We start from the raw sequence: 26941 nt of genomic DNA on the forward strand, positions 1-26941 counted from the left end.
GGGAATTACCGGACCTATTTCGGCGGACCAACAACAAAACGTGCACCTTAATTTATGCAATCTATGCCAGATAATGTAGTTTTGGTCACTTAGAGAGCTTGTAAAAATGGAATTTTATACTACATGTCGGAAGACATTGTACACTTAACAGCTATCATATATTGTGTTCATTTGCTCATGTGATGCACTAGGGGCTTATACATAAATGACAGGGGATTTTAGTATATTATTTTCACTAGAGTGGACACGTAACAAACAAAATAAATATACCTAATCTAAGATTCTAATTGGCAAGTATACAATCATAAAGAAAGTTCAACTCAAAAAATTGAGAGTAGCATATGCATTTTAACAAGAAACACCTACACTATTTAATTCAATTGCTCCATTTCGGACCTTTGTGTAGCTAGTATCAGAACTCAGCCAAGAAATCGTATTGCCAAGCTCATGTAAAATGGAGATGACTGTGCTTTTGGGTAAAACCGCCGGATCAAAATCAGCATGGAGGAAAATGTGGGAATGGCCAAGCCGGCACTCAATAGAAAGTCCATAGTTCAAAAGTTCTCTGCCAATCGATGTCATAGTTGTCACGCCATCGATAATACTGTGATCAGCGCGCGGGGGCTGAATGATAAGCAGCGTCTGGAAGGAACACGCGTGATGACAATCATTATCCAGCGTAGCGATTTCGTGGCAGCCGATATGATCATGAGGGAGAGACTCGCTGTGGTGGGCCTGGATGTCGAGCAAAAACGCCCGCATCGATGTCGGGTCACCAGGAGTACAATAAGTATTTTCTTCCCATCGAATTCTGGCTGGGACCAGCGTGATAGCTGGGCCGGCAATATCTTCAATGTCGGGCACGGGTATGCCTATTCGGCCAGTCTTGATGAGACCAAATGTTAAGTCCCTTTTTTGAGTTCGACTGCCAATTACAAGTGCCAAGGCTCCTTGAATGATACTCGCCATAGTGATATCGCTGGCGGACCGAGATAAAACGGAGATTTCGTGCTCGGCGATATCAGTTGTTAAAGGCCTGTAATCTTCTTGAGGAAGTGCAGGGAATATAATGCTGGAGACACTACTGCCACGAAGAGCAGTCTTCCAGAATGATCGGCTTTCGTCAGACTTGGATCCTTCAATGTATTCGACTAGAGGACGGAAGGGTTGATAAAGGTGTGAGAAGCTTTTGTTGCGGTAAAGTCTCGACACTAGGCCGAGCGTGCGTGGAATGCTCCATCCATCATAGGTCGAGTGATGGGCACTCCATACAAAGTAATGGCCCCGCGAATCTTCGGGATCTGAAATGAGCACCAGGCGCACCAGAGGCTTTCCGAAGTCGAACGAGAATGTTTTCAAAGAGGCGGAATAGTCGGCCAGACTTTCCGCAGTCTCCCACTCCAGTGGTCGGTTGAGCACAACTTGGAGGAGGTCTCCGTCTCTGCCAGTGACAATTCTTGTCCTGAAAATTGGGTGATTCGCAACAACTTGTGTCCAAGCGGCCTGAAAGCGCGGGATATCGACTTGGGCCGATAGGTGAAAGACTTGATGAAGAGTGTTGGCGACTCTATGCGCTTTAGTTAGATAAATCATGTCTTTCTGCAGTGGTGTGCACGGATATATATCTTGAATGGAATCCGGGTCAATGCCCCAGTGCTGATAGACGTCATCAACGACCTCCCGTGCATGGACAGCTGCTGCAACAACGCTGGCCTGCTCAGCCACTTGTTTCAGTTCCGTGGTCATGTCAAACAGAATAGGGTGTCGGAATATGTCAGAAACAGATAGCTGCCAGCCAAGGGGCTGGAGAGCTTTGACTAGCCGCATGGCTGAAATGGAATCTCCGCCAACGCGAAAGAAGCTGTCGTTGACACCAATCGAATCTTGCTCGATACCAATGACCTCGGCCCACAATCCCTGTAGAAGGATTTCATTTGCTTGTGCTGGCTTGTCCTTCTGCACGCTTGCCAAAGAATAGTCGTTGAATTGTGAAGGAGACAAAGATTTCACAAGTCTCTGGAGGGATTTCCGGTCCACCTTGCCTGAAGGGGTTATAGGCATAAAGAGCAGTGAAATGTAGACCGTTGGAACCATGTATGATGGTAGCGACTTGCTGAGTTGCTTTTGCAAGTCCAAGGAATTATACTTTGTCTGGAGTGTAGGGGGTAGCAATGCGTTGGTTTTCCAATCTTCGTCCTGGACAGAGCGAACATGTTTTCGAATCCCTTGAAACGAGACGAGGAGTGCAGACGTGCGATTTTCAAAGTGTACAAGTTCTACCGCAATTGTGGCGTCTTCTGCTGAATGGACAGCGGCGTGGTGTTCAATCTCCCCCAATTCAAAGCGCTGACCATGAAATTTGACTTGCGAGTCTTTGCGGCCGAAGATTTCCAGAGTTCCATCTCCTCGAAACCGACCCAAATCGCCCGTCCTGTAAAAGCGTCGCCCTTGAGGACCGCGGTTTGCCCAAGCAAGGTCTTCAACGAAACTTTCTCTAGTTTTAACTGGGTCATTGAGATAGCCACGCGCAACATTCGGTCCTTCAATTATCATCTCTCCAACAGAGCCCACAGGGAGCAGCTGTTGAAGGTTGTTCTGGTCAGTAATCCAGATGTGACATCCGACTGGGCGACCAATGTTGACACCGTGAGCCTTCTTGTCAAGCGCTGCCGTTACGGTAGAAAATATGGTACATTCTGCAGGCCCGTAAGTGTTGAACAAGTGTACTTTACCCGCCCATCGATCGATCACTTCTTCAGTTAGCAGCTCCCCACCAAGGACAAGCGTCTGGAGATCAGGAACTTGTTCCGGCTCAATCATCCTAACAACCGAAGGAGTCAGGTCAGCCCAGGTGACCTTCATCGACTTGATTGCTTGAGGCAGATTGTCGAGGCGGTCTTGCTCAGCCAGGACACAAATACAAGCGCCATACATGAGCGATATACATATGTCTTCTATGTAAACATCAAAGGCAAAGGCAGCAAATTGCAGAACCCTTGAGGAGGAATTTAGCTCCAAGTCTCTACCGTTTGCTCGTGAAGTGGACACTACTGATGAGTGCTCTAGCACGATACCTTTCGGCACACCTGTACTTCCAGATGTAAAGACAACAAATGCTGCATTCGAAGGCAATGTTGGTCCGGGGTCATTTACAGACGCTGTGGAGATGGTCTCCATGAATGCATGATCAATGCAAACAACACGTTTCTCGTAAGCCTCCAGTTTTCCGAGCTGCAGAGACGAAGCCAGTATAATTGAGGCATTCGTGCCTTCGATGATTTGTGACAAACGGCCAGGGGGATGGGTAGGTTCCAGCGCTGCACAGGCCCCTCCAGCTCGTGGAATCGATACCACAGCAACAATAGCCCAAAGCGACTTCTCAAAACAAAATGGAACAATGCTTTCTGGTCCGACGCCGAGGCTGCGCAAATATTCTGCAAGAGCTGAGGTTAGTCGGTCCAGCTGACCATAGGTCAACTCCTTTCCGTTATCGTAGCAGATTGCAGGAGCATTTGGTCTTGAATGCATTTGACGCACTATTGCCCAGTGAACACATTCCTGTACTGGCTCGAGATCGGTTGCATTCCATGAGCAAAGGCGCTCAAGATCCCGGGGATTCAATTGTCCTAAATCTCCAAGCGCACTATCTCTCAAGTTTTCACTGATTTGATGCACTGTGTGCTCGAGCTGGTACAATATCTGCTCAACCTCTGAATGGTCCAAGACATCAGAATCGTAGACCGCTACCACGGATGCATACCCTGATTGTAGAGTAATCTCCAGAGAGAGAAGATAACTAGGCATTTCTGTGTCATTTTTCCCGAGAAGTTGCATTCCGTCAAGGAGTCGAGGCTGCTCCGGCTCCGGCTGGACAAGAAATAAGCTTTGGAACATGCACGCGGTAGTACAATCAGAGCTCAGAGTCCTGATAGACTGAATGCCTGTATGCTCAAACGGAATCATCTCAATGCTCTGACGCTGTACATCATTTAAGAATTATATGACTGGCGTTGAATCGGCCCAGCAAATTCGTACTGGTGCAACTGTAATTGTTGGCCCAACTAGATTTGCAATCCCAGGCAACGATCCAGTGCGGCCGGTCTGTACTGTTCCAAAGCAAACGTCTGTTGAGCCAGTATATTGTCTGATCACAATGGCCCAGGCAGCACGAAGTAAAGTCGCAACTGTAACATTTACTCCTGCAATCCTTGGCAAATTAATCTTATGATGGACAACATCTTGTGCCAATGGCCAGTAATCTGGATGAGGTAGTTTTGGGAACTCGGAGCCTTGAAACCGGTCAAGCTGACTTTTCCAAAATTGATGTGCTTCAACTGTCTGAGCTGTGTTTACATAGTCAATAAATTCCCGGAATGGTAAACTCTTCGGAACATTTTGGCCGTGATATAGTGTAGAAAGTAGCTCAATGACCCTCAAGTCACTCCAACCATCATAAACTGCATGCTGAGCACTCCATACAAAGTAATGTCCTTCTTCTCCATTAGGAAAAAGTGCAAGGCGGACAAGAGGTGTTCCATAGCCAAACGGCTTGCTCATATCTTGGTGAAGATACTCTTTTAAATTTTCAGATGTATTCCAGGTAATATGTTCATCTAACAAAACCTGAAAAAGTTGGTTATTGTTTGACGTAAAGACAATCCGAGTTCGAAAGATGTCATTCTGGGCAACTATTCGCTCCCAGGCATATTGAAAACGAGCTATATCAATTTTCTTTGATAGAGAATATATCTTCTGCAATGTCTTGGTTTTTGACTCTCGGGTAGTCAGTGCAAGTAATCCTTTTTGCATAGGACTACATGGATATATGTCGAGGATGCTGGTTTGGTCCAGTCTCCACTCGTTACTGATTTTCTCACAAAGGCGAGACCAGCTTGGTGTTTGGTGAGAGTTTCCTTTTGATACAGTAGCTGAAATGTACCCCTCGTCATCGAATAACAGAGGAGATTTATTCCCCGAAGGCTCGTCCTGGTTCTCGCTCCTGTCGTAGAGAATTTGAGCCTGTAGCTTAAATTCCGGACAACTGAGGATATCAGAAGTGGTAAGATGCAATCCGTTTGCATGAGCAATGGTAGAAAGACGGATGGCTGCAATTGACTCGCCACCAAGCTCAAAGAAGTTGTCGTTGGTACCGATCGTCTCCAGATCAAGACCGAGCACCTCTGCCCAAAAACTCCGAAGGACTTCCTCTATCTTGTTCTGTGGCTTTTCTTTTACAATTGTAGCGGGTGAGTATGCACCTAATTCTGCATTCGACAACCCAACAAATAGTGACTTTAGTTGTCGATGGTCCAGTTTCCCTGACAAGGTCAATGGAATCGTGGAGAGAGGAATGTAAAAGTTTGGAATCATATACGAAGGTAAGGCCTGTTTCAGCTGTTGGGATAAACCCTGTGCTAATTCTCTCCTATCCAGCGAGACAGGTAGCACCTCAACGGAAATTTTTGTAGCAGGTCCATCGACCAACTTCTTTGGCCAGTAAAAGGCAACCAACGCCTTTTTCTCTCCATCACCGGTCTGAAGCGGCAGAAAATTGACGGCTGCCGCCATTTCATCGGGCAAGTTGCAAGATAGGTGAAATTCGGTTTCTTTCAGATCGACTCTGCGGCCCGTCACCTTCACTTGCGAGTCGTTTCGTCCGACAAATTGCAATGACCCGTCAGATTGATAGCGTACCAAATCTCCCGTATTATAAACCCTTTTTGGATGCATTGCACTGAAGGAGTCCAGCCAAGCCGGTGACTGGAACGACCTTTTTGTTGCATCAACATTCTTCAGATATTCCCTTGCAAGGATTGGCCCTTGGATCACCAGCTCACCGATAGCTCCAACAGGGGCTAAGCGGTCGGGATTTCGAGGAGAAACAACCCAGAAGTTACAACTTTGCATGGGGTTTCCAATATTCTCCGCATCCGGATTAGCTGCCATACTGAAGTTATTGACCGAGCTGGCAATGCTACATTCTGACGGTCCATAGCCATTCAACAGACGGAGCTTTGGGGCGAAGTCGTTGATGACACTCTTTGGTGTAACTTCGCCCCCGATCACCATCGTCTCCACACTGACCACATCCGAGGGGTGAATTGTTTTTGCAAATAGCGGTGTCATGAAGACCCAGCTTGCCTGCATTCTCTTGATCGTCTCACCGATATTGTTCAGCCGTTGGTGCTCTGAAGGTATACATACGCATCCCCCGGCAGTAAGTGCTCCGAAGATCTCCTGTAAGCTGGCATCAAAAGTGTACGCTGCAAATTGAAGAACACGAGAATGCTTATGAATGTGCATATCCCTATGCTGGGCGACCATGCTGGTCAGAAATGCACCATGTTCCAAAACAATGCCTTTCGGATTTCCAGTCGTTCCCGATGTGAATTGAATGAAAGCAGCATTGCTGGGTGTACAGGGGCTTCCCGATGCTTCTCTTGGTTCCTGAAGCCTGGAGATTAAATCTTCGTCGACCACGACGACGGCGACTTCTGCCGCTGAGTCCCCGACATGATCTGCATTTTCCGAATCCGAAAGCACAAGAGATGCATTTGTTAAGTGAACAATGTGTGATATCCGATCATTCGGATACTCAGGGCTGAGTGCTACAGATGCACCCCCAGCTTTCAGGGTTGCGAGCATAGCGACGATGGCCCAGCGCGATTTGTTGAAGCAGAAAGGAACGATAACTTCCTCTTTGACTCCATAGCTTTTCAGTTGAGCTGCAAGGCACGTCGAAACCCGATCCAGCTCCTGGTAGGAAAATTGTCCATCCCACGAGGAGATTGCAAGGGCGTGAGGATGTGCCAAGGAATGTTGGTGAATGATTTCATGAATGCATGCATGAATTGATGGTAAGAGCGCCTTGTTCCACTGCAAAATTGTTGCTCTCCCATGATAACTTATCAAATCAAGATCCTTAATGGGAATTCCAGGTGTCTGGAAGAAGCTCTCGATGACTTTCTGGAAAGTCAAAGCTATATTCTCGGCCTGAAAGTGTGAAACAAGTGCCGACTGGTAAAATGTAGATATTGTATTATCTGAAAGAGATATGCTTGCGTACAGCTTCAGAGGATTCTGAATAGCTTGTGTTAATTCTGCCTGCTGTAATTTGGACGGAGGATCGGACTTGGACATACAATCAATGGCAAGGGGGCCTTCTTCAGACTGCTAGAGCCCGTGAACACCAGACTAATTTCCAGCGCTGTATCGAATAGATTGACCAATGTAACAGTATAGTTACTAGACTGGTCTTCTTTTTCCGGAAAATGCAAAATAGAAGGGTCCCAGGTGTCAATTGCATTCCCAACATTGGCAACTGGAACAGACGTCTCAAGTTTACAGTGGTAAATTGTTGCCACTGAATCTGAGATAAAGCCTGAGCAGATTTCATCATTGTTGGAGAAGGTACTTATAACCAATGCCCAAAGGCCCTGCAAAGTATCTATGATCGATACGTTGTATGTAGTGCAGATGGCTTCGAGAGATGCAATGCTAAAGCGGTTTTTTTGTGAAATAATATTCCATCGACCATTATTGTCATGACTGCCTCTGTCTGCAAAGACAATAGACGGCTCCCAACTTGCTAAATCCTCAACGCTTGACAATTTAGGCATGTTGAATAAATAAGATGTATGAAAAGAAACAAAAGAAAGTTTGCTAGGTAGTTTGGTCTGAAATGTGAAGATTTTTACCAGACAATAGAATGTTGTCCGTAGATGTACTTAAGCTCCTTAAGAACTTCGAACTTAGAGAGCACAATAGTACCTTCCCAGGGATGCACAAATATGACCCGATTAGAAGAGGGGTAGACCAGGGGGTAACTAGGTACAGAAGTAAAGCATAATGCCAGAACCACAGGGAACGAGAGGACGCGTCACAGCCATTGCAATTTGATCTTCAAATCTGTACATAAGCCAAAATTGCAGAATAGTGTCCGGTGCGCCAGTCGTGATGCGAAGTGAACGATGCCAAGCGCGTTTCAAAGAGAGTCCCTTGATAGACCCACGTCCTTCGTTAATTCTAAGAGCTGTGTAGGCAATTTCAGACGAGTATTTTGCATTTTAAAGATGTGAGGCAAGTGCTAATCGGATTACACTGTCAAAATTTGTCACGAGTACGAAAATGATTGAAATCGCTGCAAACCTGTAACAAGTCAGCGAACAGGGTTCTACCTTGTGGATGTAAAATGAGGTAGACCTACAACGATGTTCCTATCAGAGAACCGCTCCAGAGGCCAGAGAGACCCAGACGAGCAACAAAACCCATGACAAATGATAGTGGCAGTCCAACCTGGAGAGTCGTTAGCAGATGGCAAGTTGAGATTGGGAGACAATACTCACCAGGTAGTAGCATGCCAATGCAAGCAAACTCGCTACCTTTTGTAGGCCAAGGCCTCTTACTAGGCCATTGCAACATTCTGCAAGTGCATAGGCAATCTGTAATACTGCACATAAGGGCATGCTATTGGCAGCTAGCAATTGTACGTCCTTGTGTGGGGACAGTAACCTTGTAATCTGGAATCTAAATGCTAATAACACCGTCATGTTGATGAGGCCCACAATGCTAGAAAGAACAAGCGCAGCGGTAGCCTGAATCCTGGCACGTTTGGGATCTTTCTGTCCGATGAGATAGCCAGTGCGCACAGAAGTGGAGAGGCTAATTGAAAAAGGCAGCTGGAAAGCCATCGAATTCGCACCACTCAGCACACTCTGGGCCGCGAGGTATAGATCGCTCATCTTTCCTGCACCTAGGGTCAACATTTCAAAGGAAAGAAATTCTGCCAATACCATGGCACACCCTGGGAGACCCAGCTGCAGCATGGGACCCCAGTTAGTTAAAACGGCCTTCGATAGCCTCGGCCAGCACTCCGAACCATCAACGTAAGCAACGTACAGCGCAAGGCCAAACGGGAGCAGATTGTCGGTCATGGCAGTGGCGACAGGTACCCCGAAGAAACCCCACTTTAGCTTGGAGACCAGCACCCAATGGAAGAATGCATTTGCAAGCGCTCCAACCAAGAGGACCGTGAAGGAGGCTCGGAAGATACCCTGAGCGTGAACGAAGCGTTTTCCAGCCTCAAAAGCAGCATGTCCAGGCGCACCGAGCAAAACAATACGCAGATAGCCGCAAGTCAGCTCGGAGACATCCCGGGAGACAAGCAAGCTGAGTATAGAGGAACTATAGCACCAAGCAAGACCAATGGGCATGGTCACTGCCCATAGGAGTAAAATCATACGTTGTAAATGGCAACCAACCTCCTCCTGGTGACCAGATCCGAAGGCTCGCGTACAGAGGGTGTCCAGCGCTGTTGACAATCCTTGATAGATCGCATAACCGGTAATGTTGGCAATACTTGCCCCCAGACCGATTGCTGCCATTTCCAACGGTTTGAATTGCGCCGCAAATAGCAAGCCGATAAATTGGAATGAATACTGCAGGTATGAGACCAGAACCAGCCAACTTGACGTAATGATCAACGTTTTCGTCTCCTGGACCCAAATACTCGCCACATGACTTTCGACTGGATTTGCCCCCTGGGGGCTGCGGACCAGTGGTTCTCTTTCTGTGTTGGCCATCTGGCTCGAAGAATCAGAAGCAATTCACTTGAAAGGGCGGAATGGAGCAAACTTTGATGAGCCATCCGACGATTGCTTACTTTCATTGCGGATTTAAGCTTCTCTCCACAGTAGGCCGAGAGCACGGCAAGGGCATATCATCCCTGTGAGGTGGAGGCATCAACATTATGATATATGGGCGGGTCAAATACCTGCAGACTGTTAGTACAGAACAGTGCCTTGCTGCTAATACAGCACGTCTTTAGAGTCAATAGCTCCCGCGCAGCTTGGTCTAGGCCGGTGCTTGTGCTTCGATAGGAAGAATCACATCATTTCACATTGCCAGAGCCAACCGGAGCGACTTCAGCATGGCGACAAATGTTGATTGCATCATTCATGGCGATCATAGGATGATGACCTACGTCGGGTGGAAGACCGCGAAAGCGAGGATGAGGAAGCTGGTAACCGCCTACCCCACTGAACCCTCTACTGCGTAGAAGAGGGTTCGGTGGGGCCCGTTAGCTGGCACCATATGCAAAGTATCAAGCATCGAATAGCTCCCGCTTGGTCTGTGGAAAAATTGAGGAGCCGGTGGAGAACCGGGGGTTGTACGTGCACCCAAAGTAAACCAATAAACCCCCCTGCTCAGCGTCCCCCGCATCGGCCGGAACGTAGCGTCAACGAAGCGCAAGCAACACGGAATTCCGATTCGGCTTTGCGCCCAATTGCGACGGCAGCTTGGGGCTGAGCCGTGATGGTGTCAGGATCCCCTAGTCTTTCGTTAATCTATGAACTGTCTTTGGTGAAAGACCTGCCTAAAAGAGCAGCCTTATGCCCGAGAGCGAAGATGACTCCGTTTGTGTAGATGAGGAAAATTCAAGGTGCAAGTACCAGCTACGTGTGGAGTAACAATCCCGGGGCTCACTCCGTGGCCCTTTGCTTTGCATGTCGCCCTGATCGAGTTTCTCCCTCTTGCGCACTTCATCTTTCGGTTTGCGAGACGCAAAAAGCGACTTTGCTGCAACGATGGCTGATGCCCAATCCCCAACAATTCACGATGGTCGGATCAAGGGCCAGGATGTGGAGCTGGCTGTGAGGGACGGAAGTGCGCCGTTGATGGGCGCTGTCCCAGTTGAGGATGGCCCCATATATCCCAAGGGTCTTCAGTTGATTTGCATCACAGCCTCATTGATCATGTGTGTTTTTCTCTTGGGCCTGGTGAGGAGTCGCAAAGTGCTACCCAAGGGGACGATTGGCCCCATGATAGAAGCGAGATGGCATTAACGTATTCGCTCTGTGCACGGTAGGATGCAACCATTATCACAACTGCAATTCCTAAAATCTCAGATGACTTCGGATCGGTCGCCGACATTGGCTGGTATGGCTCGGCCTTGTAAGTCGTCCGGGACAAAGAAGCAAAAGAGAAGTATCATAGTGCTGATTCTTTTCGGACAGCCGCCTTGCTTCGTGCATGTCACAGCTCATTCAAGGACGGCTGTTTGACCATTTCTCGGTCAAATGGGCTTTCCTGGTTCATCTCATTTTCTTCGAAGCTGGAGCCCTCTTGTCCGGGGCGGCTCCCTCATCAGCCGCCTTCATCGCCGGCCGGGCTGTCAGCGGATTTGGTTTCTCAGGCATCAGCCAAGGTTGCATGGTGTCAGTGCTCTGCGCTGGAACGCATCTAAAGGAATGACTTGTACGCAGCTGACGCTTTTACAGCATTATTGCCCTCACCCGCCCATTGGCACAGCGCCCCATCTATGTTGGCGGGATAGGTGCCAGCGAGTTTTTTGCGACCGCCGTTGCACCCGTGATAGGAGGTGCCATAACCTCATCACTGTCATGGCGATGGTGTTTCTACATCAATGTTATTCTAGCTGTAGCTCCGGCGGCGGTTATTCTCTTGGTGCTTCGGCTGCCCGAGGGGGGCAGATCAAACGAATCAAACGCTAATAGGCTGCAGAAGATCAAGGAGTTGGATTTCCTTGGAATGACCCTTTTTGCGGCGGCCATTGTCTGTCTTCTGCTTCCGCTCCAATGGGGAGGCGACAAATATCGATGGAGCAATGAACGTGTCATTGTCCTCCTAACATTATCGCCGGTCTTCTTCCTGACTTTCATTCTAATCCAGATCAAAAGGAAGGATCATGCCATGCTCCCACTGAGGATCGTGAGGCAGCGGTCAATCTTTTTTGGGGCCCTATATAGCTTGGCTCTTCAGGCTGTAAATGGCGTCAGCTCGTACTACGTTAGTCACCCATGTTTTTTCATTTGTTTGGTTGGAATGCTATCTAGGTCTACTAACATATATGCCTTTGAACAGCTTCCCATGTGGTTCCAAGTAGTTAAAGGGGCGAGCCCTGTTCAGTCAGGTATTATGATCTTGCCAAATGTGGTCGCTGTTCTCCTTTCAAGTATTCTTTCTGGATTTGTAATCTCATATTTTGGGAACTACGTCGTAATCATGATACCGGCCAGCGTCACGGTGCTTGCTGGTGCCATCATGATGGTGTTTTTTGACGAGCAAACCAGATCAAGCTTCTGGATCCCTACCCTTGCTCTTCTTGGATTCGGGGTCGGAGCAGCGATATCTGGCCCGTTTATTGCTGTACAGACCGTCTTGAGCCAAGCTGATACATCCATCGGACTGGCTCTGATGACGTTTTCCCAAGAATTTGGAGTGGCTCTGTCGTTGGGGGTTGCACAATGTCTCTTTCTCAGTCAACTTCGTCGAAGCGCCGCCAGGTTGACTCCCAACGTTAATCCGGAGGCTATTATCAATGCCGGTGCCACGAGTCTGGAAAAGTCGGGTTTGGCCAAATACGCGTCAGTGATTGCCAAGGAATATGATGAAGCTCTGAAATCGACATTTTATCTTGCTGTGTCCGTGGCTGCTTGTGTACTTCTGACAAGCATCTTTATTGAAAGACGATCGATCAAGTCTTCTGCTGCTGGATAGATTATTCTCTTTCTCGACAGCAAATTATAAAGGAAACAGACTCTCTGTACAGCTTAATACGCTGTCAAGGCCAAGTAAAGACAGGTATAGCATAGGCTCGCCACGAAAGTATGAGCGCAAAATGCACACAAATTATAAGGAAGCCTAGTGTGTCCGTAATTTTTTCATCTCTACTTCTGAGATCAATTCATTTTTCGAGTTTCGGGATGAAGTATGTTACTTTTTTTAATTTCCCCATTGAGTCAGACTCAAGTCAAAGGATCTGGAATTTGCTGTGTGATACAATGAATACCGCCTCCAGCAAACGCTAATTCCCGAATTTCTACCTGTACAATGTGTCTTGTGGGGAACGCTGCGCTCAGAGTCTTAGCGGCAAGAGCATCGTAGTCTAAGACCCCAAACTTGGGAACTATCAGCCCTTGGTTGTTCACGAGATAGTAGTTGACGTAGCTCGCGACCATCTCTCCATCTGTAACATCAATACCGGTCACATCTGGTTCGTGTACATCCACAAGCCGAAAGCTTCTGCCATGAGCATCTCGAGCATTCGAAAGAACTCTACGCGCCTCCTCGTACACTTTTGACCAAACCGATGCACGTGATGATGCAGGCTTGCTCAGCAATATCACGCCAGGTTCAGCAAAACGTGCTAGCGCATCAATATGGCAGTCAGTAACATCTGCTCCTGAAGCGCCTGGCAGCCATATTACTTTTGACACGCCCAAGGTTTCTTGCAGACCCTCTTCGACCGTTCTGCGATCTTTTCCAGGGTTTCTATTGGCATTCACAAGAGAACTTTCTGTGGCCAGCAGGGTGCCTTGACCGTCAACTTCCAACGCACCGCCTTCAGCCACGACTGGGGCTTTGATCCGAGGTACCTTCATTCTTTCCAGAACTACTCGAGCCAATGAAGTATTACTGGAGGTAGGGTATTTCGCTCCCCAGCCATTGAAGTTATAATCGACACCGAAGACTCGGGATTCAAGTTGAGAGGGGTTAACAGAATCGACGTTGTTTGTAAAAGCATGCTTCTTTCTGGGGTTACCGAAAACGAATGTCGGGGCGATATCTCGCATCCATGGGTCCAGGTCGGAGTCGGACCCATCCGTGTCCAAGGAGACAACATCAATACCGTAGCGCCCACAGTCTTGAACGCTTTTCTGAGTACTGGCGACTTGAGCAGAGCCTGTGAGAAGAGTGACCGGCTCAAATAGAGATACTGCCTTGGCAACGTTTGTCACTTCTTCGATTGCTTTGGGCAATGTCTTGTTCCAGGTTTGTGAAGCCAGGCCAGGTATGGCCATTAGCGTTCTGGAGTGTCTTGTCCATTCCGCTGGCATGAAGAGACGCCGAGCAGCAGCCATTGCTTTGTTCTTCCCCCTAGGTAAAAGGACCTCACGAAACGAAATTTTGAAAAGAAAAAAGCACAGATGAAAAAAGAGGCAATGTCAAATTGAAAATCACTATCAGGAGCTGGCATTATAACGCAGTAAACGTATTTTGATGGAACTTGAAAGGAATTTTAGAAAATGAACAAGAACAAAGCGTGTAGCTTCTCGGATCGCAAAGATAACTTTTCCAGACATAAGGTACACACATTTGAATTGGGTCAATTGGAATGGTAAACGACCATGGATGACATGGCCTTAGGCATAGGGCGTGCCCAAGTGCCCTTGAGCCTCATAAGCGTTAGTCAGGGACTGGGGTCAATAATGTGAGCTTATTTTTATTTCCCCTGCTATAGATAGCAATTGCATCTACAGCTGGTCCACTGTCTGTCCCTATACCTTTATACAATCTGAGAAAGTACGTGCTCTTACCCTTTGGGTGTTGCTTCAGCGGAAGCGTATTTGTCTCTTTGTAGTCAAAGTTGAAGTTATTGGTTGATTACCAATTCTTTGTCGGCCTGTCGGTGATTCGGTCTTTCACTCCCGCGCGGAGCGCCAGGAGCGCTCGAATGCCGACGATTAGCGCGGAACGATTCCCCTTTTGCGGCAAGTTCATTCGGAATTAATCCCGGCAGATGAAAGTTTCCCTCGTTCCTTTCGCTTGGTAAGACTTACAAACGCTCCTTGCCTTTCCTTCAAAGTTGATTAAGTCAGTTGCGTAAGCTACAGTACCTACGATACGCAGAGATATCGTTCCTGATGTTTGACAGATTTGTCCCCGATCGCTAAAAATCCAAAGTCCCAGGGGCAATCGGACCCTTTTTCTGCCCCTCCCGCTCTTCATAATGCTTCTTAAGCATCACGTAATTTGTGCCTCTGATTATTCCCCTCCATAACAAATTGCCCCACGTTTGCCCAACGAGTATCAGGAGAAGGCGGCCCAAAGCGGCAATAAAGGATTTTTGTCGCAATAATGTCGGCGCATCTTCTCATTGCTGCATTTGTGTGCTGCGCTAACTACCTAGTTTGGTCTCCATTACTGGTGCGCGCGCTTTGTCAGTATTATCTACCATTGAAAGATTTCTGATAATGCTTAGAATCGCGCAACGTAACTTCCGCCCCGCAATTGGAAAGCATTTCTTCTGCACCCGTAGAATATAAAAGCACTGCCATTTGCCCTCTTCTGTGTTCAACAACAACAACACGAGTCAAACCATCCACTCGCATTGAGACATATCGATCAATTCCAAGTTTCCATCGACGAATCTCTTCATCTGCATCCAACATGACTGTCGAAAAGAAGTCCTTTATTGACGCCATCAAGGCTCGCCGCACTTACTATCAAATCACCAACGAGTCCACCATTTCGGATGACCGCATTCAAGAACTCGTCACCGATGTCCTTCTCAATGCGCCTAGCGCATACAACTCGCAATCTGCCCGTTTGGTTATCCTCTTGAAGGAGGATCACGAGAAACTCTGGGACATTGCCAAGGAAGTCCGGAAGGCCGCTGTTGCGGCTGATGCTTTCCCTGCTATTGAAGCAAAAATCAATGCCTTGCGTGCTGGATATGGCACTGTAAGTAAACATTCTCTACTCTAGTCGGCGTGGAAGAAGAGACCGTTTCGCTCTAGTCGTGAAAATGAATGGAATAAAAATGCTAATAAGTCTATATTAAAAGATCCTCTTCTATGAAGATATCCCCACCGTTCAGGCCTGCCAGGAGAAATTCAAGGCATTTGCCGACAAATTCATCCAGTTCTCCGAGCACAGTTCCGCCATGCATCAATATGCACGTAAGTCAAATGCTATAATTCTAAGTGCTTGGTTGTCATGGAGCATCGGTCGGATACTAACACGCTTTCTAGTCTGGACTGCCCTTGAAGCCGAAGGACTCGGTGCCAGCCTTCAGCACCAAAACCCTTTCATCGACCAAAGAGTGGCCGGCGAATGGGGTGTTCCGCTTGACTGGGATTTGAAGGCCCAGCTTGTCTTTGGCAAGCCTACTGGTCAGCCCGGCGAGAAGACTGCCAAACCAGTGGAGGAGAGATTGAAGGTCTTCGGCAAATAGATTCGATTACGAACACGATTATGAGCATTATAGGGCGTTCGAGCGATGGCATGATTATCCCAGTAACTATTGGATATTAGTGTTTTCTTTCGAAACGAATAGACTATAGTCCAATTTTATCCTTTTCCGTTGAAACAATTTGAGCTCATGATCTCATTGATTTATTCGCAAGACTTTTTGCATCGTGCCCCGAAGTAAAGTTGTCATTAAAAGCAAATCCATTCCAAGCCCACGAGACGACAATGATCTATTTCTATAGATGACAACGCCCCAGACTCCAAGTTATTAGCCAGAAATATAGACAAGACCAGCACGAAACAGTCGCCGGGTTCGGCCAAGAATTTCCATGGCAAAAGCATTTGAACCGATAAAGTAAGAATAAATATCAATGCTGGTACCACCGTGGATGCAACGCGAAAATTGTTAATCCAGAAACCTGATAAATGTGGCCGTAAATTAAATCATAAAATCATCATGACGTCTTCGTACACTTTTCATGGTCTTCCATGCCCTTACCGTGGAGACGGATGCTTGACGTGATTTGCCTGGTCGTCAGAAATATCAAGGAGGTGCTGTAAAAAATTATGGCGGTCACTGCTGCTGCGAGTAAGTTCCTTGGGCAAATGCTCATCGGTAACGAATAGGTTGCTGCCCCATATATTTTGAGCGGCTTTCATCATCTCCTCCAGGGTGAAAGGGTTTCGAGCTGCTGCCTTTCGATTAATTTCGACTGCTGATCGTCCTGAGCCATACAACATTCTGAAGTTCTGGTTGCAAACTCTCCGAACCAAGCCAGTATGGACAGGAGCTCCTTCGTTTTTAAGTGCGCGCAAAAGGAGCAATCCTTTGCACCAAGGGTGAGACATAATGGTCTCGAGCCTATTCATATCCTGAGCTCCGCTGTGCAATCTATTTGGGGGTATCGATCCTTCTGAGAGAGTACGGAAACCCCAGGTTATGATTGCACCTTGAAGAGCCTTGGGAAACAAAAGCTTCAATGGGTGTTTGGGATGTGACCGTGGAAGTTCCGGTGTGTGCCATCCTAAGCCGGGATTGTTGCCAGTCGTTATTTGCTGTCCAAAAAGGGCGAGTTTTTTCCGGGAAGTAGACGGTGAATAATAAGCCATAAGCCAGAGCGCGAGTTTCTCAAGCTCGTCCATGCGTCCACTCATCCCAAGGCGACGGAGGATTTCAGTCCACGCGGAGGGGGCGACGACACCCCCAGATCGAAGAAGATCCAGCCACAATGTGGCAACTAAACTCAGGTCATCCCGATGGTCGGGAAGAGAGATGGGGCGCTTTCCCGTTCGCCGGTCACGAAGGCTCGCCCGAAGAAGACACTGAGAAGATGCGGCTGTAATAAGCACCTTATTCTGTCGCATTGCTCTGATGGTCTGTTGGGCTGCAGTCAAGTCGCCTAGGGCGATATGACTCCGCAATATGACATTCCATGTTTCTGCAGACAGATCACCAGTCCCCGAAACTGTAAGAACAGCAAGTGTCATCCTAAACTGACGCCAATCTTGTCTTTTGTGATGATAAGTTAGAAGTCTTTCTTGAAGCTTCCTGTCCTGTAAAGCATCGGGATGTTGATCAGTCGCTAGCAAATCATTCAAAAGTTCGACTTCCCCCTGTATGGCAAATTTTTCAATGCACCGCGAGAAGACTGATGGTCCAATATCTATTCCCGCAGCATTCAACTTTGCGATATGCTCCTTGATTGCTTGAGGCGCCGGGGATCGAACGGCGATTTCGCGAAATGATATTGGGCCAATCTCGTCCACGCCGAGTATTCGAAGCCCCCCAATGACCGCATTGACAGAGAAAGCTCTTGTAGCAAAAAGCCTTGCACAGAATTCATCACTAAAAGTCTTTGGCTGTATATTATATATCTCGCCGAGAGCTCTGTTCATCATCTCGCGGGATAGGAAAGTATTTGGTTTTAGCACTTTTGGAGTAGAGGCGGCAAACGATACGCCGGCTTTTACCAAGCTTTGTGTCACTTCTCTCAAGGATTTCTTATCCCCATAAAGCGCAAGGTATTTAAGTAATGGTTCAGCAGCGGTGGAGCTGATGGGTAAATCACCTCTTTCCTTCAACAGTTTGTGCCATTTAAGTGCTTCCGTATATCTTTCGTCGTCGCAGAGAATAGGAATAATTGTCGAATAAATCTTTTGATGCTCATGTTCCAAATATATGCGCCTGAAAACTCCAAGTGAGGCTTGATGTTTAAGTGAGTCCCTTACTAGTTCCCTAAGGCCATCAGCAGGTGTAGGATGATATGTTTGTAACCTTTTATGCCATTTGTAAGCGACACCGGGATCCTCTATTAGATAGTGGCCCACAATCGCATTGTAGAGCTTGGTCCATCTTTTTCCCGATGTCCGAAGCAGCTTCAAGGAATGAATATAGATTTCAATGAGCACAGAAGGCTCTGCAAAGCCTAACTCTAGAAGAGAAGTCCACAATCTATCAGCTGTTCGTCCTTCTGTAGGCAAGTCACGACCGTGCTCAACCACAGCGCGCCATATGTCGGCCATGCCTTGCAGCCCATAAATTCTGCGACAATCTTCCACACATTGAACCCATGTATCATTTTCGTCAAATCTGTTACCAATTGATGGCCAGGTGGTGACCAAGGTGTTACTGAATTGTCGTAGACCCTCGGCTTCGCAGATTGCTGGTCGGATGGTCGAGGAATGAACATTACAAGGTTCCTTAGTAGACAGCGACTGAAATCTCGTGTGACGAAGGTGAGCGGAAGATTCTTCCTGCAAAGCTGCCGTTCTTGTACTAAATGCACGTTTGACAGTGATGTACTGGCGCCAGCCGTACCGACATAATTGAGCGGGACAAAGTGTAAATACGCCCTCCGGGGGCGTAGCTTTCCATATATAACATGGAGAAAACCACGTCCGAAGGCTTTGCAGCGCTGGCCGCATCGACAAAGAAGTGACTATGACATTGCTATAATAGAAATTAGAATTGTCTTCACATGAATAGAAGTTGCTGAATCCGACTCCAAGTGGAGAGGAGTATATCCAGGCTGTTCAGAGAGCTCCGCATGGCGGGTTACCCGTCTGTCAACCAATAGCAGCCCAAAGAGATAGCTTTGCACCCGCTAAGCTGACTAATCATCCCTCGAACCTCAAGCTTCACCGTCTCCATTCGTCTCATCACCAATTCTGCGTTATTGTCCGTTATTGCTCCGCGCCCACTCCCAATTCTTTCAAAATGTCCGGGTGAGTAATTGCAAATTATCATTAGGGGGGTTTTTTGTGGTTTATAGGCTCCAATTGGTTGTGGAAAGCATGCTGGATCCCATGAGATTGAAACCTTTACCGGGCTACTCGTCATGAAGAGAAATTTAAGTCAATGGATAAGCCCAATGCTAATGAGTTATTCTTCAAACAGGTTCGTCTACCGCGAGAATCGCGTTCCTCACTACCAGCGCCTCTTCCAGAAGCACGATGGTCTGAGACAATGGCATAAGGTCAGCCGCCGCCCTCTGCACTTTCACCTGAAATGACTGGCGTTCGGGGTCAACCACCTCCGTTCCGAACACAGGAGAATTGGAGTGTTCTTGGATAGAATTTTTGCTGACACGCTGGAATTTGTCAGACCCCCCGCAGCAAGTTCATGCTGTACCCCTACTACGCTGTTCTCTGGGGCGGCTTTGCTGGTATGTTGGGTCATGAGTCTCTTGTCTACTTCGGTCTGCTAACGCACTCAACAATAGGCTCGATGTACATGATGGGCCGTATGGTTATGGTATGCAAAAATCGCGTTTCATGCCGCCGCCGTGGGGTATAGTCGTATAATAAGACTAACCAATTTTCGCTTTATAGGGCCACAAGACCTGGTTCAGCAAGGGATAGATGGGAATCAACATGGTTTGGAGCAATTCAGCTGCCGCCTTTTGTACAAAGCGCTGTATCAAATTTCACCTCCAATAATGCAATGTTAATTATATCATATTAAGTTCTAAGTCGCTGTCTACATTCACGTGCCTTGCCGAGGTGTGTATGAAATCGACATTGTAGAAACCAAGCTATGGGCGAGATAGATCCGGTCACGTGGTTATTCACAAAGATCAGGACTGTTCTGGCAATTTATTTGCGCATGCGTATTTATTGGATGTAGGAAATTATTTTCGTAAGAGGGAAGAAAAAAGCCGCATGGCGTTGGAGAGAATCTCCGACTTTGATCCGATGGGAGCAATCATGCGGCCTCCATTGCCAGTTGAAGCGAGGCTGACCCGAGAATGAGAATACACGAGAAGAAACCAAGCACATGGCTCAAGAAGGCCAATCAAGGCCAATCAATCATCAGCACGGTCTTGAAGAGAAATGCGAGGGTGTGTGGTCTCCCATTCGGCACCCCATTTCCAAGATCGTTTTGAAGTGGAGAATGTGGAGTGCGGCCAGTCCCCATGGGCCACATGAGGGGGTATCTCATCTCATTGCATAAGGTAGGTAGGTATTCATGGGTAGAAATAAAATAGGCAGCTTATCGGTATACGGGAGTAGCAAACACTGGAATTAATTCATTACGCACAAAGTGGGTCCCGATTTTGAAAGGGAGCAGGTTTCTAGCCATCTGAGGCCATGGCCCATTTGAGGCAACGACGCCGACTACGAACGACGACAACTGCAACCTTGGCTGACGACCGAAAGAGCAAGAATATGGAATAGCGGCGCGATTTCTAGGCGGTCTTGGGAAGGTTTGGCGTTGTGGGTGGAAATGGAGTGAGGGGCGGAGCAACGACGTCTGGACCGTGGGGCCCAGTTGGCTAGAGACCACATTCGGCATGATCCCAAAAAAGGGCACGTCAGTGATAGGTAAGGCATAGGTAGAAACATTAGGGGCTGGCTAAACAATTCGGTTCAACCCCTCCCTGGCGGGCAAGAAATAAAATAGACCTTGGAAGCCCAGCGAAGCGATTAGGTGTTGGTCGAGCTATATAATTTCCAGTACAGGAACTGCCGCGCGGTAGGCAGAGAGTAGATATTCTGTCACTTGGCAGTCAAGCAACCAAGCTCGAAAGCTGTCTGGCCCCATCTCCCATCGCCGCCTCTTGCCCCTACTCTATTTAAATCCCCTCTTTCTTGCTTTGCGAACCTCGACCGACTGCCCTCCTACCCTATCCCTAACTCTCATCACGTTATTTGCATTGATTACTACGGTATGCTCATCGCTAAAAGAAACCCTATCTTGACGGCGTCCTGATCAAGCATTCACAGACTTTGGGACCCTTGACTCTGCCTCTACCGAGTCTGATCGACAGGCACGCCCATGCATTAGAATCTTATCAACACAGCGTCATTTATCTATCCCGTACGAGCTCGAAACCCTCCTCTGCGGCCGCAATTCACCCAGGACTTTGGCTGGGCGAAAAATTAGGTCGACAGCTGCGTGTCTGACTGGCTTTCTCGAGACCCTCCCTTTCTGAACACCCCGCAACCACCAATATGACGGAAGAATCGCATCATGATGCTGCACTCAGCGGCGGCGAAGAATCTCCAGATATGCCCTTGGGCGGAAACCTTTCGGCTGTGACCCCTCATTTTGCGAATACTCGGGCTTATGTTCCAACGCCGCAACAAAAATTCAAAGCCGAAGGCTCAAGCACGGAGCCCACTTCATACTTTCCATCGACATCATCCAATGCGGCATTTGATTCGCCCAGCAAAATTGCTGCAGCCGCTACGTCAAAGGAAGATTTGTTACGACGAATCAGCCTTGCTCATGCCCCGGGAAGCGTTCCGGCTCTGGCGGATGAGGATCCAAAGGCTGCACATCCTGGTCTGAGTTTGAGCGGCAATGTTATCAGCGCAACCTTCTGTATTCCTCACTCCGTTGGTTTTCGTGCCGGCGCTGACTGGGTACGTTGCAATGCCTAATCTCCATGAAGGCGAGAGAACTAATCGTACTAGGACCTCAAATCCCGCCGCGGTACTTCTGCCCTTTTTGATTCGTTCCCTTATCTTGCATCTCCAGCGAGTCCCTGGAATCATACTTTGATCGGTTGGACGGGCGAAATCCATCCTCCTACTGAAGAGTTCACGCCGCCGGAATCGCCTTCCGACCTGGCGAATAAACCTCAAACCGCGGCTTCGGCAGTTCCTCTCAATAAAGCCTCCGCTCCGATCCCCGTAGATGCCGAAATGCGGCCTCCCAGTCCAAATCAGGAAAAGGGATTTTTGATAACTAAGGCAGACCGCGAGCGGCTCGAAAAGCAATTGTCTCGTCACCCAGCGGGCCGCGTGGTCCCGGTGTGGTTGGCAGACGAATCAGAAGAAGACAGTCATGGAGATTTTCATCTCGAGGATCAGTCAAAATGGAGACGTTATGCTGAACATGTGCTCTATACACTTTTTCACTACAAGCAGCATGAGCCGACGGATGGCAGAGCGGAACGAAAATGGTGGGCGGATTATTACCGCCTGAATCAAATGTTTGCCGATCGAATCATGCAGATTTACAAACCTGGCGACATTGTCTGGATTCATGACTACCATCTGCTTCTGCTTCCAAGCATTCTTCGTCAACGTCTCCCAAACATCTACATTGGCTTCTTCCTTCATATTCCTTTTCCCAGCAGTGAATTTCTCAGGTGCCTTAGTCGGCGCAAGGAGATCCTTGAAGGAGTCTTGGGCGCGAATATGATTGGCTTCCAATCATACAGTTACTCACGGCATTTCTCGTCGTGCTGCACACGTATCCTTGGGTTTGATTCGTCCTCTGCAGGAGTGGACGCCTACGGAGCCCACGTCGCTGTCGATGTATTCCCAATTGGTGTGGATGCTGCCGCCGTACTGCATTACGCTTTTGAAGACCCCATCGTCGAGGATAAGATCCAGGGCATTCGCGAACTCTATGCCGGCAAGCGGATAATAGTTGGAAGAGACCGCCTTGATACCATTCGAGGGGTCGTTCAGAAACTCATGGCCTTTGAGATCTTTTTGGAGAGATATCCGGAATGGCGAGAAAAGGTTGTTCTGATTCAGGTTACCAGCCCCGGTAGCGTTGAAGAAGAAAAGGAAGATTCGTCTGGCAAAGTCTCTAATAAAATTGCCGAGTTGGTCTCGAGGATTAACGGACTTTACGGTTCACTTGGATTTTCTCCAGTACAACACTATCCTCAATACCTTTCCAAGGAAGAATATTTTGCGTTGCTGAGAGTAGCGGACGTTGGCCTGATCACCAGTGTTCGAGACGGTATGAACACGACCAGTTTGGAATATGTTTTATGCCAAAAGGATAATCATGGGCCTCTCATCTTATCCGAGTTCTCTGGTACTGCCGGCAGTCTTCCAAATGCTATCCATATCAATCCATGGGATCTTGGCGGCGTTGCTAAGTGCATCGACGATGCTCTTACCATGGCTGCTCCTGCCAAGCTAGCCCAGCACAAGAAATTATACGAGCACGTCACCAAGGACACTGTTCAGGCCTGGTCAGACAACTTTTTGCAACGCCTTTTGACAAATCTCTCGTCTTTTGACCAGTCAATCGCGACCCCGGCCCTCGACCGAGCGAAGCTGCTGGCACAATATCGCCAAGCTAAGAAGCGGCTTTTTATGTTCGACTATGACGGAACTCTTACGCCTATTGTGAAGGATCCGCAATCCGCAATCCCGTCCGACCGTGTTCTTCGAACACTCAAGACTTTAGCTTCCGATCCTCGCAATGCGGTATGGATCATTAGCGGACGGGATCAAGCTTTTCTAGACGAATGGATGGGACATATCTCAGAACTCGGTCTCAGTGCTGAGCACGGAAGCTTCATTCGATTGCCTCGTAGCGATGATTGGGAAAATTTGACAGAGAAAACAGACATGGATTGGCAAAAAGAAGTAATCGATATTTTCCAGCACTACACTGAGAGGACACAAGGTTAGTGGACGTTCAATCGTTATTAACCAAAGATCTAAGCTTCCGCTGGTCTGTCATCGGATAGAACGCTGATCGCATTCGCGAATAGGTTCATTCATCGAGCGCAAGCGCATTGCGTTAACCTGGCATTATCGCCGCGCTGATCCCGAGTACGGCGCTTTCCAAGCTCGCGAATGTCAGAAGCATCTTGAGGAGACAGTAGCTAAGAAGTGGGATGTGGAAGTAATGACTGGCAAGGCAAATCTGGAAGTTCGACCAACCTTTGTCAATAAGGGCGAGATTGCGAAACGTCTGGTGGCCGAGTATGGACATGAAGCCGGACAACCTCCAGAATTTGTCCTTTGTCTGGGCGATGATTTTACCGACGAAGGTCAGTGCAATCCTTGACTTTTATCGATAATTCGTTTCTAACAGAATCGACAGATATGTTCAGAGCACTCCGTAATACCAAGCTACCTCAAGACCATGTCTTCTCAGTCACCGTCGGTGCCAGTTCGAAGCTCACGCTAGCTAGCTGGCACTTACTGGAGCCATCGGATGTTATTTCCACCCTTGCCCTTTTGAACGGCGCGGCTGATGTTAGTGACATTGGAGCCGTGGCGGCTGTCGAAGGGAAGGTGCCAGAGTCCATGCTTTAGGAAACGACAATGAGAGTATTTTGAGCGATATTTATGAGAGTGTATGTCATAGCCTTTGACGTGTCCGGGCGGCATTATTGATGGGAAGTATAGATGGAGTTTGGGGTGCATCATTTCATTCTGTGCCTTTCAGATGTTCATAGTCGTGGCGCAATTCTAAGCCCTATTTTAAATGCACTGAAATATGACTTTTATGCATTTGGAATTTAATCCACGTGCACCTACAGTGAAATTTTAAGATAGATACAATTGCTGCTTTTTCTCTCTAGGGTTTAAGAATATTCAGGATGTCGAGTATAGGTGATCCACCAAGTCATCACTTGTGCCGCTGCTGTTCCTCCTCTTGGCCCCGTCTAACCCAGAGACTGTACTTCTCGGCATACTCTTTTTCGCCCTCCTGTTATTACTGACAATGCGTTAGTAGAGCCGCAGGTATGTACAGTAGCTTCGATAGCCCTAACAGAGTGACTGGGAGTAGGAGAGGCAAGCGAGCTGACACCTACCTTTGTCTTCATCTTCTCCTTCATCTCGAATGGCCTTGGCACATTCAATCCTTTCTGAACAGCCGGCCTTTGATTGATCCTTTGCAGCCAGTCACTGATCAATTTGAAGGGCTTCACGTCCACACCAGCCCATTCCGCCCAGTTGACCCAACTAAAGCAAGCCAGATCCGCGATTGTGCACTTGTTTCCTACAAGCCATGGGCCTTCTCTGCCAGGCTGGGCCAATTCTCTGTGCAGTGGTTCCACAGGGCCAGCATGGCTAGCCTCTGTCTTGCCAACTGTTCGGTCATTCTCCAGCTGATAGGCCAAGCGCGACTCGAGCACGGAATAAAGGCGTTTTGTCTCGGTCTGGTAGCGGTCAATCGCGTACGGGATCTTTTCTGGGGCATAACGGTAGAAGTGATTGGATTGGCCCTTGAGCATTACAGTTAATGACATGCAGCCCAAACCAAATTATGATGCTGTGGAATTCATTTTTCCTGAAATACAGCAGTGTTTCTATATCTCACCTGCATTGGACCCAGGCTGCTTTGCATCCAGATGAGCCACTGTACCATTTCCCAATATCTTTCCGAGTTCTGAGGATAAGATAACTTGTGGTTTGGATCATATCTCTGGGTCAGATAGAGTAGAATAGCGCCGCCTTCAAAGATTCTTCTTTCCTGTGACTGGCCAACACATAAGAGTGTCTTGTCAACAATTGCCGGGACTTTTCCATTCGCTGTCGTTGCGAGTCAGCTTTAATCCCTTGGTGGACTGCTGGGGGTGCACTACGATTGATGCGCAGATACCAGTCCTCCTTCTGGACGTTTTTGCTAATGTCAACATGTTTCGTCTCGTATTTGAGTCCTAGCTCTTCAAGCACGATGCTGACTTTCTGCCCATTCGGTGTACTGTCGGTATACAAGACAATGTCCGTCTCTGGAATGGCAACGGGTAAGGTAGTCATGATTACAAGCGTAATATTCAATATACGTGATTTGACTCTTTTATTGGCAAGAGTTTATATTCCAAAATGTTACAAATGAGAAGTCAAAAGTCAAGGCTCGAGAAATGACTATCTCAGGGAAAGGGCAAAGCCTTAGGTGGTCTGGCCATAATAAGAGAAAGCCCATTCTTTCGTTCCTTTTCCCTTTCCCCAAGGTTCTAATTCACCTAGTAAGTAATTGACTACCAGGGCGCCTGCAAGCCACAGCATCAGACAAGGTTGGGCGGAGACAGAAGGGATTGTGTGGGAATGACGTCGTGAGAGTCAAGAGGCATAAACCCCCGCCTTTCGGGACAGACTCCCTTTCCTAATCAGGCACGGACGTGGTGGGGGAGGGCTTTGGCTTTTGACACGGAAAAGGAAAAACCCTAGGATGAAAACGAGTATTAGTTACTTGTATGGAGTACGGAGTAATCTTAATAATAATTGGACATGCTTTTGCTCAAGCAGTGGTAAAAGTATAACTTGTAGGCATTTGCATCCCCATGCTGTGGCTTGAGTTACCTGTATTGTGGCTGAAATGCGGGGATAGACGACTACTGTGCGTATCCGGTTTAGTTTGGGTTTAGTTGAAAACAATAGTACGCCGTAACGGAGCGAGATAAACATCTGAAGGGGCCTCGACTCAAGTCAACTCTGACTCCGGGCTTGATCCTGCAAAATTAATGTTAATTTTTCTATATTTATTTTCACTTTATTATCTGATCTAACTCGACTACTTGCGCATGAGCTCAGGTTTCAAATTCTCAAGATGTCATGCCTTGCAAGGCTAATTATAACAACTGAGCGGCTAGCAAAACACAATGTCACGGCCAATCATATCATCCCTAAGGCACAGAGAGAGCAAACAAAAGTCGGTAGGCGTAACCGCTCAGACCTACGTTAGCCACGACAAAAGCCTTGGAGGTTTCACGGTCTTCTCCGTTCAATCATG

The 26941-nt window shown here is 47.8% G+C and overlaps 9 protein-coding genes across 9 annotated transcripts; 4 read left to right on the forward strand and 5 right to left on the reverse strand.

Moving 5' to 3' along the window:
- Positions 1 to 348: 348 nt before the first annotated feature.
- Positions 349 to 7619, reverse strand: L228DRAFT_269197 (amino acid adenylation; the record flags this gene model as incomplete). Its single annotated transcript, XM_018335247.1, has 3 exons — positions 349 to 3978; positions 4036 to 7080; positions 7143 to 7619. 3 exons carry the CDS (start codon positions 7617 to 7619, stop codon positions 349 to 351), a joined length of 7152 nt encoding a protein of 2383 aa, XP_018187297.1.
- Positions 7620 to 8066: 447 nt separating this feature from the next.
- On the reverse strand, positions 8067 to 9581 carry L228DRAFT_269198 (MATE efflux family protein; the record flags this gene model as incomplete). Its single annotated transcript, XM_018335248.1, has 3 exons — positions 8067 to 8148; positions 8207 to 8295; positions 8346 to 9581. The coding sequence occupies 3 exons, from the start codon at positions 9579 to 9581 to the stop codon at positions 8067 to 8069; spliced, it is 1407 nt and encodes a 468-aa protein (XP_018187298.1).
- A 1092-nt stretch (positions 9582 to 10673) lies between these two features.
- L228DRAFT_248472 (MFS general substrate transporter) lies at positions 10674 to 12725 on the forward strand (the record flags this gene model as incomplete). Its single annotated transcript, XM_018332859.1, has 5 exons — positions 10674 to 10778; positions 10868 to 10953; positions 11016 to 11216; positions 11280 to 11808; positions 11884 to 12725. 5 exons carry the CDS (start codon positions 10677 to 10679, stop codon positions 12517 to 12519), a joined length of 1554 nt encoding a protein of 517 aa, XP_018187299.1. The 3' UTR covers positions 12520 to 12725.
- A 42-nt stretch (positions 12726 to 12767) lies between these two features.
- Positions 12768 to 13883, reverse strand: L228DRAFT_239692 (putative peptidyl-arginine deiminase family protein; the record flags this gene model as incomplete). Its single annotated transcript, XM_018331168.1, has 1 exon — positions 12768 to 13883. The coding sequence occupies one exon, from the start codon at positions 13881 to 13883 to the stop codon at positions 12768 to 12770; it is 1116 nt and encodes a 371-aa protein (XP_018187300.1).
- A 1309-nt stretch (positions 13884 to 15192) lies between these two features.
- L228DRAFT_253534 (putative fatty acid repression mutant protein) lies at positions 15193 to 15979 on the forward strand (the record flags this gene model as incomplete). Its single annotated transcript, XM_018333756.1, has 3 exons — positions 15193 to 15486; positions 15590 to 15704; positions 15777 to 15979. 3 exons carry the CDS (start codon positions 15193 to 15195, stop codon positions 15977 to 15979), a joined length of 612 nt encoding a protein of 203 aa, XP_018187301.1.
- Positions 15980 to 16145: 166 nt separating this feature from the next.
- Positions 16146 to 19015, reverse strand: L228DRAFT_248476 (hypothetical protein). Its single transcript, XM_018332860.1, has one exon. The coding sequence runs from the start codon at positions 18919 to 18921 to the stop codon at positions 16492 to 16494; it is 2430 nt and encodes an 809-aa protein (XP_018187302.1). The 5' UTR covers positions 18922 to 19015; the 3' UTR covers positions 16146 to 16491.
- Positions 19016 to 19373: 358 nt separating this feature from the next.
- On the forward strand, positions 19374 to 19857 carry L228DRAFT_283878 (hypothetical protein; the record flags this gene model as incomplete). The annotated part of the gene is made up of 4 exons (XM_018336157.1): positions 19374 to 19472; positions 19601 to 19661; positions 19719 to 19750; positions 19828 to 19857. 4 exons carry the CDS (start codon positions 19374 to 19376, stop codon positions 19855 to 19857), a joined length of 222 nt encoding a protein of 73 aa, XP_018187303.1.
- Positions 19858 to 21507: 1650 nt separating this feature from the next.
- Positions 21508 to 24516, forward strand: L228DRAFT_212196 (glycosyltransferase family 20 protein; the record flags this gene model as incomplete). Its single annotated transcript, XM_018329931.1, has 4 exons — positions 21508 to 21864; positions 21916 to 23878; positions 23967 to 24248; positions 24302 to 24516. The coding sequence occupies 4 exons, from the start codon at positions 21508 to 21510 to the stop codon at positions 24514 to 24516; spliced, it is 2817 nt and encodes a 938-aa protein (XP_018187304.1).
- A 353-nt stretch (positions 24517 to 24869) lies between these two features.
- L228DRAFT_212237 (glutathione S-transferase) lies at positions 24870 to 25968 on the reverse strand (the record flags this gene model as incomplete). Its single annotated transcript, XM_018329935.1, has 4 exons — positions 24870 to 25248; positions 25336 to 25433; positions 25529 to 25740; positions 25794 to 25968. The coding sequence occupies 4 exons, from the start codon at positions 25966 to 25968 to the stop codon at positions 24870 to 24872; spliced, it is 864 nt and encodes a 287-aa protein (XP_018187305.1).
- Between the last annotated feature and the right edge of the window lie 973 nt (positions 25969 to 26941).

Source organism: Xylona heveae, assembly GCF_001619985.1.
Source record: "Xylona heveae TC161 unplaced genomic scaffold L228scaffold_7, whole genome shotgun sequence".
NCBI lineage: Eukaryota > Fungi > Ascomycota > Xylonomycetes > Xylonales > Xylonaceae > Xylona > Xylona heveae.